The sequence below is a fragment of the Canis lupus genome, chromosome 36, assembly GCF_003254725.2.
Source record: "Canis lupus dingo isolate Sandy chromosome 36, ASM325472v2, whole genome shotgun sequence".
NCBI lineage: Eukaryota > Metazoa > Chordata > Mammalia > Carnivora > Canidae > Canis > Canis lupus.
In genome coordinates this window covers 13,331,678-13,352,518 of record NC_064278.1, presented here as the reverse complement: position 1 = coordinate 13,352,518, position 20,841 = coordinate 13,331,678, and the positions used below count along the sequence as shown (strand labels likewise).

The following is a 20,841-nucleotide window of genomic DNA, read 5'->3' as shown; positions in this document are numbered from 1 at the left end:
GCAATTTTGCAAATCTGACAGGTAATAAACTACATCTCAGTTTAATTTTATTTTATTTTAAGATTTTATTTATTTATTCATGAGAGACACAGAGAAAGAGAGAGAGAGAGAGAGAGAGACAGAGACACAGGCAGAGGGAGAAGCAGGCTCCATGCCGGGAGCCCAACATGGGACTCCATCCCAGGACTCCAGGATCGTGCCCTGGGCCAAAGGCAGATGCCAAACCTCTGAGCCACCCAGGGATCCCCCTTAGTTTAGTTTTAATTTGCATTTTTCTTAGTATAAAAAAAGAAAAGCATCTTTTCATATGTATTTCCTTTTCTGTGAACTGTCATGCTTATCCTATGCCCATTTGTTACTTGGGTTCTGTTTTGCTTCTTAACTGTTAGAGACTTTTAAATATTGGGGAGATAAGCACACTTTGTAGTATTAGCTGGAAATATTTTTCTAATTTATTACGTATACTTCTTAAAACTATTCCAGGCAATCAAAGATTGGCCAAAAGTATGAAGAAAATAAAATATGGCAAGTACAGTTCAAATAATTAGTAGCAATTAATAAAACCTGCAGTTGTGATCCAAATAATTGACAAGAAAGTATGGTTATAAAAATTAATATACATTTTGAACATAATTATTTAATAATAATACACATGAAGTGCCTGGCTGGCTCAATTGGTGGAACATGAGATTCTTGATCTCAGGGTTGTGAATTCAAGCCCCACGTTAGGCATAGAGCTTACTTTTAAAAAATTGAAAACAAAAAAACCACATAAAAAATAAAACTTGGAACTTAAAGGCCTGAGTAATCCCACCAAAAAGAGGCAATGGAAATGGGAGGAAAGAATATCTAACATCAAACTTTATGGATATATGTTGATATTGGTAGTAAAATATATGTTCAAATTTATTTTCCTAAAATTAATTAATTAACTAATTAAGATAAAGATTTATTTATTTTGGAGAGAGAGAGCATAAGCAGGAGGGGCAGAGGAAGAGAGAATCTCAAGCAGACCCGACACTGAGCAAGGAGCCTGATGCAGGGCTTGATCTCAGGACCTGAGCGAAAACAGATGCTTAAATGACTGTACCACCCAAGTGCCCCTATTTTCCTAAAAAAAAAAAAAAAAATTAAGGATTTTATTTATTTATTTATTTATTTATTTATTTATTTATTTATTTATTTATTTGACATAGAGATGGAAGAGCCAGAGAGCACAAGCAGGAGGAATGGCAGAGAGAGAAGAAGAAGCAAGCTCCCTGTTCATCAGGGAGCCAGATGCAGGGACTCAATCCCAGAACCCTGTGATCATGACCTGAGCCGAAGGCAGATGCCCAATCAACTAAGCCACCCAGGCACCCCTATTTTCCTAAAATTTAAAGGTAACTCTACAAGTTTCCTAGACTGTTGTAACGAATTATCACAACTGTGATGGTTTAAAACAACTGTGAGTTTAGTCACTCACAGTTCTGGGGGCCATTTTCACTAGGCAGAAATCATGGTATTGGCAGGGCTGCACACCCTCCAGAGGCTCTAGGGGAGAATCTGTTTCTGTTCAAAGCCTCTGGTAAAAGCCAGCATGCCTTGAGTTGTGGCTGCATCATCCCAATTTCTGCCTCAGTGGCTACATTATTGTCTTTGTGTGCTCTCACTCTCTCTCTCTCTCTCTCTCTCTGTCTCCTTCTGTGAAATCTTTCTCTTTCTCTTGTAAAGACTCTTCTGATTGTATTTAGAGCTAACTCATATAATACAGGATAATCTCTCCATCCCAAAATCCTTAACATTACACCTGCAAATATCCCTTTTCCTTACAGGGTAACATTTACAGCTTCCAGGGGATTAGGGTCTGATATTTTTGGGAGGGCGGGGGTATTATTTTGTCTATCAACATAACCATTAAGAAAATGAACATTTCATATCACCAAAGGAGGAAAAAAGAAAAGCAAGAATACTAACCCAAAATAGCAAATGATTTTGAAAAAAATAACAGGAAGTATAACGTAAATTAAAAGTTAAGGAAAACCAAATATATCCATTTTCACAGTATATGCAAATAGCTTGAATTCTATTATAAAATGAAAAATATCCTTGGATAGGATCAGAAAACCATCTCCAAGTATAAGCTAATAATGAGAGGCCCAATTAAAATAACAAAAAGAAATAAAAAATAAAGTTATGGGCAAGAGATAAAACAAAGAAAGAAAAAGTGGCATAATTCATGTGAAAAGAGAACTCAAGATAATTAATGATAAGATAATTAAATGAATGGGGCACCTGGCTAGCTCAGTCAGTAGAGCATGTAACTCTTGATCTAGAGGTCGTGGATGCCAGCCCCATGTTAGGGGTAGAGTTTACTTTTAAAAATTAAAAAAAAAAATTAAATGGAGCAAAGAATCATTTTATATTGATTACAAGTAAAATCCACAACAAAAATACAGTATTTAATAATGTCTGTATGCCAAATGACATACTTTAACAATATATAAATGATTGGCAAATACAATTAAAACCCTAGTGAGAATATTTTAAATACCTCCAGCTGTTTTTATAGATCAATTAGACAACAAATAACCAAGGAAATAGAGAAATTGAAAAAGCCAGTATAATTACAAAGATACACAGAAATTTCTTTGAGTCAGTTCTGCCAGATGCCACTTAAGGCTCTCATTTGTAGTATTTGCCCATTTCTGTGGTGTAAATACTCCCGACCATGGCTGATTTCAACCATTGTTAGCTTACCAACAAGCTAACCATGTGAAGACACTGAAGGCAAAGTTGCAAGGTGTACACAATCGACTCCCACAGCAAGTATGAGTTGGCTCCAGCATATGATTGATGCATTTCATTACTTAGATAACAAGCATATTTTGTTTAATGAAGAAGGTTAACAAGCTTTCTGTGTTACACAAGCCTCATGGATAAACAGTGCATTCTTTGGAGACATTACTAAAACTTTATTTTTTTAAGATGTTTATTTATTTTTTATTAAAGATTTATTTATTTATTCTTAGAGACACACACACAGAGAGAGAGGCAAAGACACAGGCAGAGGGAGAAGCAAGCTCCGTGCAGGAAGCCCGACGTGGGACTTGATCCCGGGTCTCTAGGATTACGCCCTGGGCTGCAGGCGGCGCTAAACTGCTGCGCCACCAGGGCTGCCCTAACTAAAACTTTAAAGATAAACAGCTGAATATCACAAAAATCCAATTGTTCCTGTCATCAAACATGAAACATTATCATCAGTCCCTGATAATAATGCTAATGGGAACAGAGCACATATAGACGTAAGCTTGTTGCTCCTTCCCGCTAATTTCCTTGCTTATTATATTTTTGTGGCCACCAGAACATAAATAAATGTAAAAAGAATAATTTCAACCTAGAAATTCAGTACTTATGTCTACAGATTATTTTCTTCACAAAGCTTCTTACCAGATAAAATTCTCATCAGATAAAACTTAGTCTATATTTTAAAAAATTTATACGCACATACTCACACATTAAAGATTTACACCCTACTGAGTATACATTTCCTTTGAATATTCATTGTTGGTCAGTGTGCAGTTTGACAATCACAAATGGTGAAAAAATTTAGGGAGGACATGATGATATTGAACTTAAAATATAGAGGAATGTCCCTACAAATGTAGAAACTATCGCTCGTTAGTTTTATGGTGGGGGAATATTGATCCAAGGGGAGAGGAGAGAAACAGAAGCAGACCTTTGATGGGAAGAGAAGAAATTTAGATTGGAAAATGGTCAGAAGAAAAATGTTCTAGGCTAATGATGAGTATATAAATGTATTTGCTTACAGGGTTTATAAGCATATAATTATGTAATTATGTATGCTCAGATGTATTATGTATTACATGGCAATAGAAACAGAATGTAGTAAATCAGTGGATTTATGAGAACACGTCTTGGTCAATTAGATGTACAAAGACACTGGCAGGACAAGGAAGAAGCAACTACTTGTTTATTATCCTGCAACCACAGCTGGCACTCCATGAAATTGGAGCAAAGGGTACAGCTGAGAGTGAACTATTTAGACACCATTCTAACTGCCCCAACAATTAAGGTTAGATCCAACTGAAAACCCAAACTAACAGTCACTTATACAAGACTGAAATGAATACTTCTTTCTTACAGAGTCTGGATAGGTGGTCCCGGGCAAGACATGCTTTTGTGACAAAGGCCTGAGCTCCTTCTACTTATTCCTCTGGGTGTGGCCTTAACTTTATGATTCTAGGTGATAGTAACTTGTTCTAAGCCACCAAATGAAGGAAAGGATGAAAGACAAAGAATGTTTAGGAGTTGTCTCTTAAGGAAGGTTACCGGAAGCTGCCATACTGTATTTCCTTCTGTCTCATTGCCTACATGACTAAATTTAGAAGAAAGGGAGTCTTAGAAATGTCTTCTTTGCTCCTGACTGCCATGGACTCAGCCAGATATTTTATTATTGTGGAAGAGGAGAAGGCCTATTGAGGGGCACCTAGGGTTACTGATGAATACTGCCTTTGCAACTACCAAGAACATTCTACTACAGATTTTTTTTTTTTGGTATATTTTTAAATCGGAGCTTGATTTGCCAACATATAGTATAACACCCAGCGCTCATCCCATCAAGTGCCCCCCTCAGTGCCTGTCACCCAGTCATCCCATCTCCCCCTTTAGTACAGTAGATTAAGGGACTTTCTCCCATGTTACATTTTAAAATGAAAAATAGTGAAATGTGGAAGCTGGTGAGGTGAGATGAAGAACATTCCAGATGAAGGAACATTCTGGGTCAGCTTGATCAAGAACATCCTGGACTAGTTACCTGACTTATTTTTATTTAATTTTAATTCCAGTTAGCTCACGTACAATGTTATATCAGTTTCAGGTGTACAGTATAGTGATTCAACACTTCCAAACATCACCCGGTGCTCATTACAAGTGCCCTCCTAAATCCCATGACCTAGTTAACACACTCCCACCTCCTCCTGGTAAGCAACAGTTTGTTCTTTGTAGCTAAGAGTCTGTTTCTCGGTTTCTCTCTCTCTCTTTCTCTCTTTCCCCTTTTGCTTGCTTGTTTTGTTTCTTAAATTCCACATATGAGTGAAATCATACGGTAGTTGTTTTTCTCCGACTAACTTATTTCGCTTAGCATTATATTCTCTAGCTCCATTCATGTCATGGCAAATGGCAAGACTTCACTCCCTTTTTTGGCTAATACTCCATTGTGTATATATATCTTCTCTACCTATTCATCTGTCAGTGCACTCTTGAATTGCTTCCATATCTTGGCTGTTGTAAATAATGCTGTTCTACACACAGGGGTATATGTATCCCTATGAATTTGTGTTTTTGTATTCTTTGGGTAGATACCAAGTGTTGTGATTGCTGGACCATGAAGTAGTTCTCTTTTAACTTTTTGAGGAGTTTTCATATTGCTTCCCACAGTGGCTGCACCAGTTGGCATTCCCGCCAGCAGTGTAAGAGGGTTCCTTTTGCTTCACATCCTCGCCAACACCTGTTGTCTTTTTTTTCTTTTTTTTTTCTTTTTTTTTTTTTTTAAACTTTTATTTATTTATGATAGGCACACAGTGAGAGAGAGAGGCAGAGACACAGGCAGAGGGAGAAGCAGGCTCCATGCACCGGGAGCCCGACGTGGGATTCGATCCCGGATATCCAGGACCGCGCCCTGGGCCAAAGGCAGGCGCCAAACCGCTGCGCCACCCAGGGATCCCCCTGTTGTCTTTTTTGTTTTTGATTTTAGCCATTCTGACAGGTGTGCAGTGATATCCCATTGTTTTGGTTTGCATTTCCCTGATGATAAATGATGATGAGAATCTTTTCTTATGTCTAGTAGCCATTTGGATGTCTTCTTTGGAGAAATGTCTGTTTATGTCTACTGTCCATTTTTTAATTGGGTTATTTGATTTTGGATGTTGAGATGTATAAGTTCTTTATGTATTTTGGACACTAACCCTTTATTGGATATGTCATTTGCAAGTATCTTCTCCCATTCAGTAGCTTGCCTTTTAGTTTTGTTGTTGCCTTCACTGTGCAGAAGCTTTTTATTTTGATGTAGTTCCAACAGTTAGTTTATTTTGCTTTTATTTCCCTTACCTCAGGAGACATATCCAGAAAGAAGTTGCTACAGCCCATATCAGAGACTTTACTACCTGTACTCTCTTTAAGGATTGTTATGGTTTCAGATCTCACATTTAAGTCTTTAGTCTGAGTTTGTGTATGGTGTAATGAAGGGGTCTAGTTTCATTCTTTTGCATGTAGCTGATCAGTTTTCCCAACATCATTTGTTGAAGAGACCATCTTTTTCCCATTCGATATTCTTTCCTGTTTTGTCAAAGATTAATTGACCATATACTTGTGGGCTTGTTTCTGGGTTTTCTGTTCTGTTCCATTAATCAACATGCCTATTTTTGTTCCGTGCCATACTGTTTTGATTACTACAACTTTACAATGTAACTTGAAGTCTGGATTTCTGATGCCTCTAACTTTGCTTTTCTTTTTCAAGATTGCTTGGCTAGTCAGGATCTTTTGTGATACCATTCAAATTTTAAGGTTGCTTGTCCTAGTTCTGTGGAAAATGCTGTTGGTATTTTGAAAGGGACTGCATTCAATCTGTAGATTATTTTGGGTAGTTACTTGACTTTTAATTAATGTAGTGTATTTGAACTGTGGTCCATAGACCAATAGGGGCAGCAGCAATCTGAAAGTTTGGCAAAAATGCAAATCTTGGGCCTCACTCCAGACCTAATGAATCAGAATTTCTGGAGAGGGGTTGGGACACAGGAATCGATGTTTTACTAAGCACCCCCGGAGACTTTTAGGCACTAAAAGAAGCATCATGTTAGTAGATGGACTTGAATAATGTGACTAAACCAATTGTTTTTTAATCCAACTTCTTCCCTGATCTTATCACTATCCTTGCATAAAATATTAGGTGGAACTGGAAACAGATTTATTTATTTATTTAGTAAATTTAGTAAAATAAAAATAGAATATTTATATATTTATAAAAATAAGAAATTCTCCCACATATATATAGTATATATAGTATTATATATAGAAGTATTTAGAATATATATATATAGTAGTATTTCTGTATATGTATCTATCAATAGATATATCTATTTACTGGTGTTATGCTTTTTTTAATTAATTTATTTTTTTAAAATTTAATTAATTTATTCATAGAGACAGAGAGAGAGGCAGAGACACAGGCAGAAGGAGAAGCAGGCATCATACAGAGAGCCTGACATGGGACTCGATCCCAGGTCTCCAGGATCATGCCCTGAGCTGCAGGCGGCGCTAAACCACTTGATGTGGAAAAATTAGACACTTTCAGTGCAATCGGTTCTTACTATTATTTACTATTTTTTTTTCAGATTTATCCAATAAAATTAATCCCAAAATAAAAATAAACAGATAAATACAGGAAGGGGTGGTACAAATTTATCATTATTTATAAATATGATTGCCTTTTTAGAGAAATAACTTGCTTGAAAGAATTATGTAAAAACCTAGCATTATAAATATGCCAGATGTTTCCACAATCTAATTTAGTTAATTAATGATATTAAGGTAAAATCTCAAAGCAATTTTTAGGAAAAATAAAACAGAATTATCCTAATCTCTGAGCAAAGATAGCTATGAAAATTCTGGAAAAAAAATAGAACCTTGGTTTTCCTTTTATGCACAAAGAAGAGAAAATAAAATATTACAGTAGCCATGCCAGACTAGGAAGGCAAAACAGCAGAGCCAAATGAAAAATAGAAAATCAGGGGCACCTGGGTGGCTCAGTGGTTGAGCATCTGCCTTTGGCTCAGGTCTTGATCTCAGGGTGCATTGGGCTCCCTGCAGGAAGCCTGCTTCTCCCTTTGCCTATGTCTCTGCCTCTCTCTCTGTGTGTCTCGTGAATAAATAAATAAAATATTTTAAAAAAATAGAAAATCAGACATATACATAATAAACAATTTAATGTGTGATAAAAAGAACATTTTAAGCTAGTAAAGAATGAAGGACTTAGACAATACATAAAGTTCATACCCTTGACACTATTCATATGCTTTTGACTCAGAGATATGCATATGAATGGGTATCCCAAATATTTATAAATATGTTTTTAATACATGACAACAGTGGCAATTTATAGTGAGAGAAGGTATAGTTTATTGAATTCATGGCACCAGGATTATTGATTATATGGGAAAATTGTGTTCATACTTCTTGTCAAACAAATAGCATATTCTGGAAGGATTGAAACATTAACATATTTAATGGAGAGAAATACAAATACAAATTAAAATGAGATATTTTCTTACACCTACCAGATAGAAAGTTTGAAATCACACTATGTTGATGAAGAGGTAAGGTCAAGAGGCATTCTTAAATGTTGTATGTGGGTATATAAATTGTTATAAACCCTTTAGAGGACTACTTGACAATATCCACAAAACTTACAAATACCCTCCTTGACTCACTGTATCAGTGTTCTCCAGAGAAACAGCCAGGAAAACATATGTAAAGAGATTTATTTTGAGGAATTAGTGCAATGATTGTGGGGACTAGCAAATCAAAATATGTAGGGCATGCTAGCAGGCTAGAAACTCAGCAGGAGTTAAACCTGCAGTCTTGAGCTAGAATTCTTCCTTTTTCAGAAAACCTCAGTATTTCCCTTTGAGGTCCATCATATTATTGAAGGTAATAGTTTCTTAAAATTACTTAAAGTTAACTCGTTTACAAAATATCTGCACAGCAACACCTAGATTAGTGTTATAGCTCATCCAGGTGATACATAAAACTAACCATCACCATCACCAATTTCACCTATAAGAATTTACTTTAAAAATATATTTGTACAGGCGTGCCTCACTGGCTTTGTCAGAAGAGCGCATGAATCTTGATCTCAGGGTTGTGAATTTGAGCCCCATGTTGGGTGTAGAAATGACTTAAAAATAAAATCTTTAAAAAATATATATCCTTGCACTTGTAAAATTTCATACATACAAACACACAGAAAATCATGTAGCATTTTTTATAATAACAAAAGACTAAGAACAATGTAAATGTACAGAAAAAAAGAGAACTAGTTAAATATTATATTTACTGAGAGGAAATATTGTTAACTTTAAAAAAACCAAAATGCCATTTTGTGTGAAAATATCTTTAACAAGAAGTCATGTTCAAATGCACAATGATATGCAAAGACTATCTCTGCAAGAATATACAAGAAACTGCATAGGTAAGGTAAAGACTAGAACAGAGATTTACCTTTTCTCATGTAATCTTTAGTATCTTTTGAATTCGATAGCTATATTAATTATTCCCAAAATCAAATAGTTAAGAGGTGGACTGGTAATATATCACCACAATGACTAAATTTAAAAAGACTGACACACCGAATGGCAAAGATATGGAGTAACCATAATTGTTATACTTGTTGGTTGGATGATTTGGAAAAAGTTCTGGCAATTTCTTATAAAACTAGTCTGATAATTTCACACCTGGTATTTACCTAAGAGAAATGAAGGCTATGTCCATAAAAAAATTCAATTGTAGAAGAATGTTCATACAGCATTATTCTCAAGAGCCAAAAACCAGAAACAGCTCAGATGTTCAACAAGAATGGCTAAAGCTACTGTGGTATAGGCATATGATGGAATATTAGTCGGTAAGAAAATGGTAGAAACTACATGTTATAGACTGAATGTGTGTGTCCTCCCAAAATTGTATGTTAAAACCTGTCTCCCAAGGTGTTGGTATTTGGAAGTAGGGCCTTTGGGAGGCAATTAGATCATGAAGGGAGAGCCTTCATGAATGGGATTAGTGCTTTTATGAATAAGACTTCAGAGAGCTTCCTCTCCTCTTTTACCACATGGGGACACAATAAGACAAGAGTGCAGGAATTAGGAAGCAAACTTTCACCAGGCCCCAAATATGCCAATGCCTTAATCTTGGACTTCCCAGTCTCCAGAACAATGAAAACTAAATTTCTGTTGTTATAGCAGCCTGAATGGACTAAGATATTACTCAGAGATATAACAGTATAGATATATTTTAAAAGCATTATGCTGAATTAAATATGTTTTGAACAAAAGACAACATATGATATCATTCTGCTTGTATAAAGTTATAGAACAGGCAAGAAATCTACGGTGGAAAAATTAGAATAGTGGTTTCCTTAGAAGGGTAAGAGTATTTACTAAGAAACAAATGAAGGAGCTTTCTCGTATTGATGGTAACATCCTATATCTTATTTTTTAAAAAAAGATTTATTTATTTATTTGAGAGAGAGAGGGTGTGTGCACGTATGCATGGGTGGGAAGGGTGGAGGGAGGGGCAGAGGGAGACATAGAGAATCTTAAGCAGACTTCCCCCACCCTCCCACTGAGCACAGAGCCTGACAGGGAGCTCAATCTTACACCCTGAGATCGGGACCTGAGCCAAAGTCAAGTCGGACGCTTAACTGACGAGCCACCCAGATCTCCCAAGTCCTGTCCTATATCTTGATAGGGGTTTTGGGTTACACGGGTCAAAGCATAGAATGGTACACTAAACATTTAGATATTTCATGTATATAAATTTTACTTTAAAAATAATCTTAAATAAATATTGAACTCTATATGCATGCACAGTTCACATATTAATTTTAAATTAAAAATAAATATTAAATTTACATTTAATTTAAATAGTAAATATATTTTTACCTACCAAAGCAGCAAAAGTTTATGTTTATTTTCAATGTAAAAATGCAGTATTGACTGGGGTTCAGTGAAATGGACACTTTTATACACAATTGAAAGGAATGTTAATGTGTAAATAATGGTTATCATATTATTATTTATAAATCTAATTAAAATATTGTCAATTTAAAATATTAGTTCTAGTTAAAGTTAATTGTTATTTGTAAGATGGAATATTAAACAAACATTTAAAATTATAAAATATCAATTGCATGGGGAAAGTTTTCATAAATGTTTTAAGATAAAGGTTTTATTAGGGACGCCTGGGTGGCTCAGTGATTGAGCATCTGCCTTCTGCCCAGGGCGTGATCCTGGAGTCCTGGGATTGAGTCCCACATCAGGCTCCTGCATGGGGCCTGCTTTTCCCTCTGCCTGTGTCTCTGCCTCTCTGTCTCTCATGAATAAATAAATAAAAATTTTAAAAATAAATAAAAAGAAATAAAAAGAATAAGTGAAATTATATAAACTTTTATGTCTATATTTAGAAGGTGGACCAGAAACATACACTAAAATTTTTCAGGTGCTATCTTGCAGTAGTATACCAGATATTATTTTTATTCCATCTTCTGCGTTTCAGTATTTTTCAAATTTTCTACAAATAACATATGTTAAATTTGAAAAGAAAGAAAAAAGTAAGTGCTATTCTTGAAAGGAAATTCCAAGTCGGGAAATTTAAATAAGGTTAACTGAGAATAATAGTTAGCTTTGGCTGCATAACAAATTTCTCCAAAAGTCTTTTAAACAATAACCATTTATTTAATAAGTGGTTCTGCAGGTCAGCAATGTAGCCTGGGCTCAGCTAGGTGGCTCTTCTTGTCTCAGCTTGGCTAGCCCATTGACTGGGACCAGCTGCCAGGTTGGTTGGGGGTAGCTGGTGGTTGGCCAAGGTGTCATGGCACTCTTCCATGTTGTTTCTTACCCCCCCTCCCCCCCGGCAGACCAGCCTAGGCTTCTGCACATAGTTACTTGGTAAGTTTCTAACAGAGGTAGTGGAAGTGTCCAAAGACTCTTAAAGTTCTGATGAAACTGTCACACATTGCTTCCATAGCAGTCCATTGGCCAAAGCAAGTCACAAAACCAGCCCAGATTCCAGAGGTAGGAAGAAAGACTCCAACCTGTTAATGGAAGGAGCTGAAAAGTCACACCATGAAGGGATTTGGATACAGGGTGTGAAATAATTTGTGATCCTTTCACAAATCTATAATATACTGAATGTTAAGGATAAGAATATTATGTAAGATCTCCATCTAGTGTAAAAATAAATTAGCAATAAAATTATAAGCAATCAGCCAATTCATATGTAATTAATTATAAGGTTAATAAAAATTTTAATTTTATGATAGTTATTCAACATGATAAATCATACCTACAACTTATTATTTCTTTTTTAAGATCTGGAAAACCTTACTCATGCAAAGTTTCATGGGCTTGATTCATTTTAGAAAAAAAGAAAATAGAAAGCAAATATAAGAATTCAAAACCAGACAAAAATATCAAGCAGAGTCCAATTTGTTGTCAATATCAACTATTTTATTGAATTTTTGCCAATTTGCTTTTACCTTGTCACAAGAAATTTTAGTCATGAGAAAATTTAGTTGACTTGAGTTTACGTGAACAGTACATTCATACATGTATGCACAAGCGTGCACACACAAACACACACACATCCTTATGGAAGTTCTTCTCCAAAGAGTAAATCTAACCTAGGCACCCCTTTAAACTTTAGTCAATTGAAAGTTTACATGATGTTAGCATGGCAATGCTGTAGAGCTCTATTTTGTCAAAAAAGTCTAGGAAACTATGTGAATATATACATGTAGAACCGTATTTTTTGGTACAGATTAACATGTGGTTTAAAAATTCAGAATTTTTTATTTTTTTTTATTTTATTTTTTTAATTTATTTATTTATTTATTTTTTATGATAGTCACACAGAGAGAGAGAGAGAGGCAGAGGCAGAGACAAAGGCAGAGGGAGAAGCAGGCCCCATGCACCGGGAGCCCGACGTGGGAATCGATCCCGGGTCTCCAGGATTGCGCCCTGGGCCAAAGTCAGGCGCCAAACCGCTGCGCCACCCAGGGATCCCCTTCAGAATTTTTTAAAATAAATTTATTTTTTATTGGTGTTCAGTTTGTCAACATACAGAATAACACCCAGTGCTCATCCCGTCAAGTGCCCACCTCAGTGCCCCGGAATTTTTTTTTAAAGATTTTATTTATTTACTCATGAGACACACACACACAGAGAGAGAGAGGCAGAGACACAGGCAGAGGGAGAGGGAGAAGCAGGCTCCATGCCGGGAGCATGACGTGGGACTCGATCCTGGGACTCCAGGATCGCGCCCTGGGCCAAAGGCAGGCGCTAAACCGCTGAGCCACCCAGAGATCCCCCAAAATTCAGAATTTTAAAATCTGGAGTGTACCTTGAAAATTACCTCCGATCTTAGTTTTATACAGATGAAATAACTGAGGTTCAGGAAATTAAATTATTTAATAACTCTAATGCTGGTAATTTCTGAATTCAGTGAAGAATTTAATGAACCCTCTGTAGTAGATACAGTGGATTGATGCTTAACATCTATCCCATTTTCCTGTACTGTGGAGACTAAAAAACTAACTGTACTTCCCAGACTCCCTTGCATCTAGGTTCTGGATGTGCTATAGAATCAACTAATCAGATGCACTTGCCACTGTGAGGCATAGGCTGTGGTTCTGCTGCATTTTTTTCCCTCTATCATTGCCAAAAACAATGATAGTGGTATTTGCTTTCTTTGTGGGAGTTTTTGCTAAGGTTCCGCTGTTCAAAGACCATGCTACAATGTCTTTTTTAAAAAGATTTTATTTATTAATTTTGAGAGAGAAAATGGGTAGGGGAGGCAGAGGGAGAGAGAGAATCTCAAGCAGACTCCACGCTGAGCGCAGATCCCATCAGAGCTCGATTCCACAACTTTGAGATCATGACCTGAGTGGAAATCAAGAGTCAGACACTGATGCTGAGCCACCCAGGTGCCCCTCCATGAGGTTTTAATGCAAGATGTAGATTGTTCTTAGCAAGTGTGGCACAATTCTGGAGCCAGCAGCAGTTATGACAACTTCCTGAATATGGTAGGTTCTAATCCTATTGGTTTGCTCACCTTGAAGGCTTATTAGCTACAGAAGTGGAAGAGTGGTTCTGGAACTAGAGGATCCCTGACTATGGAAGATTCAGGAGCTACCCTGGTGCCTATCTTAGTTTGCTACGGCTGCCAGAACAAAAAACCACAAAACTGGGGTGACTTAAAACAACAAAAATTTATTCTTTTACAGAGGCTAGGAATCTGAAGTCAGTCAGGCCATGCGTGCTCCCTCTGAAGGCTCTAGGGGCACCCTTTCCCTACTTCTAGTTTCTGACTGTTTCAGGCAATTCTTGGCATTCCTTGGCTTACAGATGCATCCCTACCCTTCTCTGCCTCTAGTTTCACATGTCCTCTCATGTGTCTGTGTCTCTTCTGTTTACTCTTCTTTCAGGACACCAGCCATTCCATTAAGGCCAACCCTAATCCAGAACATCTTAACTTGACCGTATCTGCAAGGTCTCATTTCCAAGTCAGGTCACATTGACAGGTTTCAGGTAGACATGAATTGTGGGAGGATACTATTCAATGCAGTATAGTGCCCCAATACTACAATGTAACTGTGGAATTTTTTCTGAAAGTTCAACCCAGACTCAGTCCTTTTATTCCTTCACCAAGATCTGAAAGTCTTTTAATATCCTGCAATAAATACCTTACTTTCTAACTAGCTAGAATGTATTCCATTCTTTGTGAATAAACTCTGACAATAAATCTTTATACATATTTTTCCTTAAGTCATGGTGCTGGTAAAAGGAAATACTTCCTAATTTGAAAACTAAATTTTTCATAACCAGCTTTTGAAATCTCAAGAGTTTTGTTTTTATTTTATTTATTTATTTTAAAGATTTTATTTATTAATTCATGAGAGACATAGAGAGAGAGGCAGAGACACAGGCAGAGGGAGAAGCAGGCTCCTCGCAGGGAGCCTGACGTGGGACTCGATCCCGGGTCTCCAGGATCAGGCCCTGGGCCGAAGGCGGCGCTAAACCGCTGAGCTACCCGGGCTGCCCAAGAATTTTGTTTTTAATGGCTATTTCTCAGTCTATCAATAATTACATTCAAAGGAGGTGGAAGAGAACTTTATTGGTTAATTGGGCAAGTAAATTTGTTTTTTGAACTTAACAGAAAAGAAAACTAAGGCCCCTCAAAAAGAAATGACTTAATATTTTGCAACAAATAAGCGAGAGTCTAATGAATTCAACAATAATGTTCTTTCTGTTGCTCTGGTGTTCCAGAGGTACTTTACTGGAGGGAGTGAGGGAAGTTGCAGGATTTTAAGTCTCTAACTGATAGATTAAGATGGCAAAAATGATGTAATGAACCAGCAATGGAACCAATTTAAAAGAACTTCTAAATCTAAGGGAGTATTGTTCCCTTCAAATAAATCACATGGGGAACTGCAGTGTTGTTTCAAGTATTACCCCAAGTATTTTGAGTCTTTTCTGTTGAAATTGCCATTAGAACTGGAATCACGCCCTTTTGAATATCCTCAGTGGCAAGTTTTCTTTTCTTTTGTAAAGTTGCTCTGATTAGAGTTGCTCTGATGTTAAAAACCGGCCAAAAGTTGTTCAGAGCAAAATGTGAATAAAATGGATGATCAAGCAATGATATGTGCAGCACACAATCCCACAAATGTTTTAGACTTTCTGCATAATAAGCTTGCCTGACTGTTTGACCTTGAAGATTAATTCAGCATGGACAATACCATTTATGTTGAAGAAACAAATTAGCATTGTCTTCATTTGTGATTTGGTCCAGCATACTTTCTTAGATGTTTGGTTTCTTGGAGTTTCCCATTTAAGATTTGGCATCGTCTTTTCAGATCATACTGAAAATATCAAGTTTTATCAAGTTTCTATTGTCCTCACAAAAACATTACTTTGTCCAGCTTCTCTTGAAAGGTCAGAGTAAATGTCAGGTCTTCTCTGTTACTGTTCATCACCTCAGATGCATGGCCCAGGCTTTACAGCATCTTTGCTTTCACTCACATTGTCTTTTGGAGTGAAGCTGTTTCCTGGCTCTTAAACATAGAAAAAAGATGCTCATCATCCCTCCAGATGAGAGGAAAAAAAACTAAAATCATACATTTTTTTCACCTACCAGATGGACCCAAATCAGACAGTTCTGTAACCATAGTATACAGCAAAGGGAATCTTCATACATTGTTAGCAGGAGTGTAAATTGGTACAGCCCCTATGGTAGGTTTACAGTATCCTTTGAAATTAAAAATGCACATACCCCTTCGTACAGCAATCCTACTTTTAGGAATTTTCCCACAGGTACACTTGGACACATGCATATTTTTCACTGCAGTCGTGTTTGTAACAGTGGAAGAGTTCATTGATAAAAGTCTGGTTAAATCAATCAGGGCACATCCATGTAATGGAATGTTAATTAGCTTTTAGGAGGAATACTTATGAAATGTTCTATATCTTGCTTTGGGAAGTGATTATTCTCCTGTATTCAGTTCTCAAAATGCATCAAATTGAATCTTGCTTCTTCATGAACGCAAATTATAACTTAGTTAAAAAGTAAAAAGAAGGTCTGAAAAAAAAAAAAGGCTCATGACACCTTTTCCAAAACATTTGGTAAGTAAAACAGTGGGTGCGGCTAAGGATCAGTAGGTATTGCCATTTATAAAGAAAATAATATGTTAATATAGTTGCATATGCACGGAGTATCTCTTGAAGGATGCAAGGACAAGGTAATAGTAACTGCTTCTAGGAAAGAAAACCACATGGATGGAAGATGAGGGCAGGAAGGAGTAGTGTTCACTCTGCATACTTTCTATCTCTAAATTTTTATAACTTGTAATGTATATTCAAAAGGAAAGTAATTTTTTAAAATGAAGCTCTTTTGTAATTTTGTCATCAGCAATTATTCCCAATGTTAATTGCTTATTGGAAAAAGCAAGTGCTCTAATTCTGTCAACAGATATATGAGCCTTTGGGTTACGGGATTGCTGCTTTTCACTTCACAAAAATATTCTTGCTATCTTTTAAGAAAATATTTGTGCCAATAAAATAATATCCTATTATTTTATGATGTTACTTCCATATGCTCTTTCTTTCAGTATGGAGAGTATTTCACTTGCTGAATTAAATCAGTATGATATCTACATGAAATACAAAATAGGCCACACATTTTCATGGAAGAGAAAAAAATAGTGCCTTTTCTTTATGCACACAGTTGGTTAAGGTAGGGACTGACCTGTTTGAGAGCACAGCCACAAGGAGACAAAATGATAAGCTTGCTATGATTCCCAATATCCAAATAATGTGTGGATTAAATGACTCGACAGTAACACAAGAAATTGTGATTCTTTTTTCAAAATTTTCTTTTATGTTTTAATGAAATTTTTAAAGATTTAAACTAATAAAAATGAAAAAGAATTATTGGGTTATCTACTGAAAAGTGTTTCAAAGTTCTATAATAATACTCGACCTTTTCTAGTCTCTTGAATTGCTTATATATACGACTATCCTTTGTATTTGAGGAACAATTGATTTGAAAATTATTTGCTACTTGACTGAATTAACCGTGCCATTTAGGTAATGGACCATGAAACACTGTCATACAGCTTTTACTTCATTTGAAGACCAAACTAATAAATTATTTATATTGATTATTCAAACTAATGGTTACTTCAGCATTTTAAAAACAAAGATTAACAATAGCCGTTGTTCACAGAGTATTATTTATGGTGCACAAAGGTAGTTTTAGAAGTAATATTTATAATATTTGGATGGAGGTATAGAGGCACATATGGAATATCTGTCTCTAAACTCAAAATTGCCAAAAGTTATTGTTTTAAGAAGGAATACTCCATTCTTGACTATCTACTCTTCTGGCTTTAAGTGTCATTAAACTGCATCACATATCAGTAGTCACTTTAAAATTAAATTGTAATTTAATTTAGTTAATAAAATTTTGTTTAAAAGTTTTAATGTAGTAATAGCAAATATATCTTGTCAAGGGATAGAGGGATAGAGTACAAAGTTTAACTTTCTGACTTTGGAGTTGCACCGAGCAGATTTGAATCCTGGCTCTACTACAGATAAACTGGATTAGGGTTCAGTTTAAGTTACTCAGCCATTATAACCTTCAGCTTCTCCATCTATAAAAATGCATAAAATGTGGTCTACATCATCAAGTTGTAGGTGAAGGGCGACTGATAGAATGTAAGTAAAATGCTTGGTACACTGTCTCCATAAACTGTAGTCGTTGATATTATTGTGAAAGGAATTATAGACATTACTGAAAATTACCCTAAAGCAATATATTATGATCCAAAGTTATCTTTGTTATGAGGGTTAAAGTTTCATTCATTTTCTCAGTGATTGATTCACATGTGGGCTTCTGAAACAGTCACACAGAAGTCTTCTATCAAAGAAAAAAAAAATCTCTTTAAATCAAGGTAAAAGGGGCACCTGAGTGGTTCAGTTGGCCAAGCCTCTGCCTTCAGCTCAGGTCATAATCTCAGGGTGCTGGAATTGAGCCTCAGGTCAGGTTCCCGGCTCAGTGGGGAGTCTGCTTCTCCCTCTCCCTCTCCTTCTGCCTCTCCCCTCTGCTCATGCTCGTTCTCAAATAAATAAATCATCTTAAAAAAATAAAATAAGTGTATGTAAAAGCTTAATTTTTGTGGGTAAGCCTGATTATGACAAGAACATTCTTTCAATACTCATCAGTTTTGAACCTTTCATGTATTAATACCATCTGCAGTTTAAAATTGTCTTGAATGCCTCTTCTTCTCCATTCTGTTCTCTCCTAGCTTCAGGGCTCTCCATCAAACCCAGGCCACCAGAGAGAATGGTTGAAATAGGACCCTGTGGCCCAATAACTTCATGGTCTAGTTTTGGAGTTTTTGAGGCAAAACTACAGTCTTGTACATGTGACTGATCTCCCTGTCCCCGAGGGATATATTATTTGTTTACATGTCTGTCCCATTAGATGTTAAACTTTGAGAGCAAGGTCATGCCTCATTCATCTTTCTATCATTCCACAGTCCTATGCCCAAAGCTCACACATGGTAGATACATAGTTTGTTTCTTTAAAATAATGCACTGAATAGTATTTTATTCTAACCATTTCAATGAAAATATTTTCAAAAATAGTTATTATTTCAAAAAGACTCATCTGTTTTTAATTGGTATTTTGCTTTGAATGTTGTCTGTTACATCTAATTCAGGAAAGCCATCAGGGACCATTGAGTCTTTTAAGGTTGTCCCCTTGCCGGGAACCGCCTGGATCTGGTGCTTTAAGCTATTGTGGCTTTCCTGTATCATAGTGATAGTCTTAGGGCCTTCACAGTTATTTGCAATTTGGACTGACAATTAGAATCCTCTCGATGCCCAGTTACTACTGGCCGGGTATGGCTTAGTAGAACATAGGTGACACCCAGGCCTGAAGAGTTTTAACAAGATGCTCAGGTGATTCTAATGCCCACCCAGCCTGAAAAACACCTGGATCACCTGTGCTTTCCTCCCTGGCCTAATCCGAGCATGGGTTCTATGTCTGTTTTTTTTTTTTTTTTGAAATACGCTATGCAAAGGCTGTAAAATGGTGCTTCATTGGTCTGATTCAGACTAGAAATGTTTGGCATGCACGTATCACTGTTTCATAATTGTGAAGTATTTCAAAGATACAGCACAGTAGGGATACTAATACAATAAAAATTCATGGACTTGTCATCCAGTCTAACAAATCTTACCACTTTACTGTATTTATTACAGATTTTTATTAAAGTGATAAAACATTACAGATGCCATAGAAGCCCTTTGTGTGTCTTTCCCCTGCCTATCCTCTCCAGATAATGACTACCTTCAATTTGGACTTTATCATTCTGATCCATGTTTCACTAAGTAGGTCCTTATTCAAAGACTCTGCTTAGTGTTTTCTTGTTTTAACACACTATATATATGGTATCAGATTCCGTGCAGCATTGTATAACGTTGGGCCAATATTTAAAAACTGAAAAATTTCACATGAAATCAGATTTGTTGGCTTCTCTTGAAACAACCGGAAGATCTGGCAACATTGGGCTAGCTTTCTGGCATGACAACATGCCGTGCTGGGCCAGCGCTGTTCAGCGTGACATGGTCCCACTGCTCACACTGTGTAGGCATATGCGCTTGCACCTGGCCTGCGTCTCCTTTGATGCAGGTCTGGCCCCGATACTGAACTTCCTTCCATCCTAATTCTTTTCCTTCTTCAAGGCCATTTCTGCTGTCCTCTTCTGCTTGATTTCAAAGGCATCTACCTCTCAAAGTATCTCTGCCTACCTCTAATATCCACCTCTCCTTCTGCTCTTTTTTGTCTGAAATTCACTTTAATTTTCTTGCCATTTCCTGCTATTTCTCTTAAGATCCTTGACTTTACCACCCAGAAGGGCATGGTTTTGCTTTGTTGTTGTTTAGACTTTGCCGGTCAATAACAAAGGAAGTTATTTATTTCAAGCAGCGAACTGACCCATCATATGACATCTCTACGATCTCTAGCTGTTCACATGTTTTGGTAACTTTAGGAGGTGGCTGGGTCCCTGGAAGATTGGACACTGGATAAAGTGGGGTATTATGGGTCATACCATTCTTAAGGGTGGAGGTAGTTCAGTCTTTTATTTTCTTACAGCATTTGGCAAAGTGCCATGCAAATTATAGTCCCTAGAAATGTATTTTCTGAATGAAAGAATATTAATAGGTTAAATTACAAGTTTTTTATTACATAGCCCTCCCTACAAGCCAGGCCAGCTCCTGGTCCTCCTTTGTCTCAGAATGCATGTAACCCAAGATACTGTTCCTGATAAAGATTTGAGTTTAAAAAAAAAAAAAAAAAGATTTGAGTTTGTCAGGGAAGCCAGAGAGGCAGAGATGGAAACGTGTTTAGGGTTTAGGTGTTTTATGTGTTTAGGGTGAACACTTTTGGTGGGAGGAGATATTTTATTTCATTTCATTTTATTTTATTTTATTTTATTATTTTTTAAAG

At 36.4% G+C, this 20,841-nt stretch overlaps 1 protein-coding gene across 1 annotated transcript in view; it reads left to right on the top strand.

The window, feature by feature from the left end:
- Positions 1 to 1,315: 1,315 nt before the first annotated feature.
- The window catches only part of STK39 (serine/threonine kinase 39), a 323,493-nt gene continuing 303,967 nt past the window's right edge, over positions 1,316 to 20,841 (top strand). Inside the window, exon 1 of the mRNA XM_049106329.1 lies at positions 1,316 to 1,382. Coding sequence (XP_048962286.1) covers positions 1,331 to 1,382 — 52 coding nt within the window. The 5' untranslated portion in view covers positions 1,316 to 1,330. The remainder of the gene's footprint in view (positions 1,383 to 20,841) is intronic.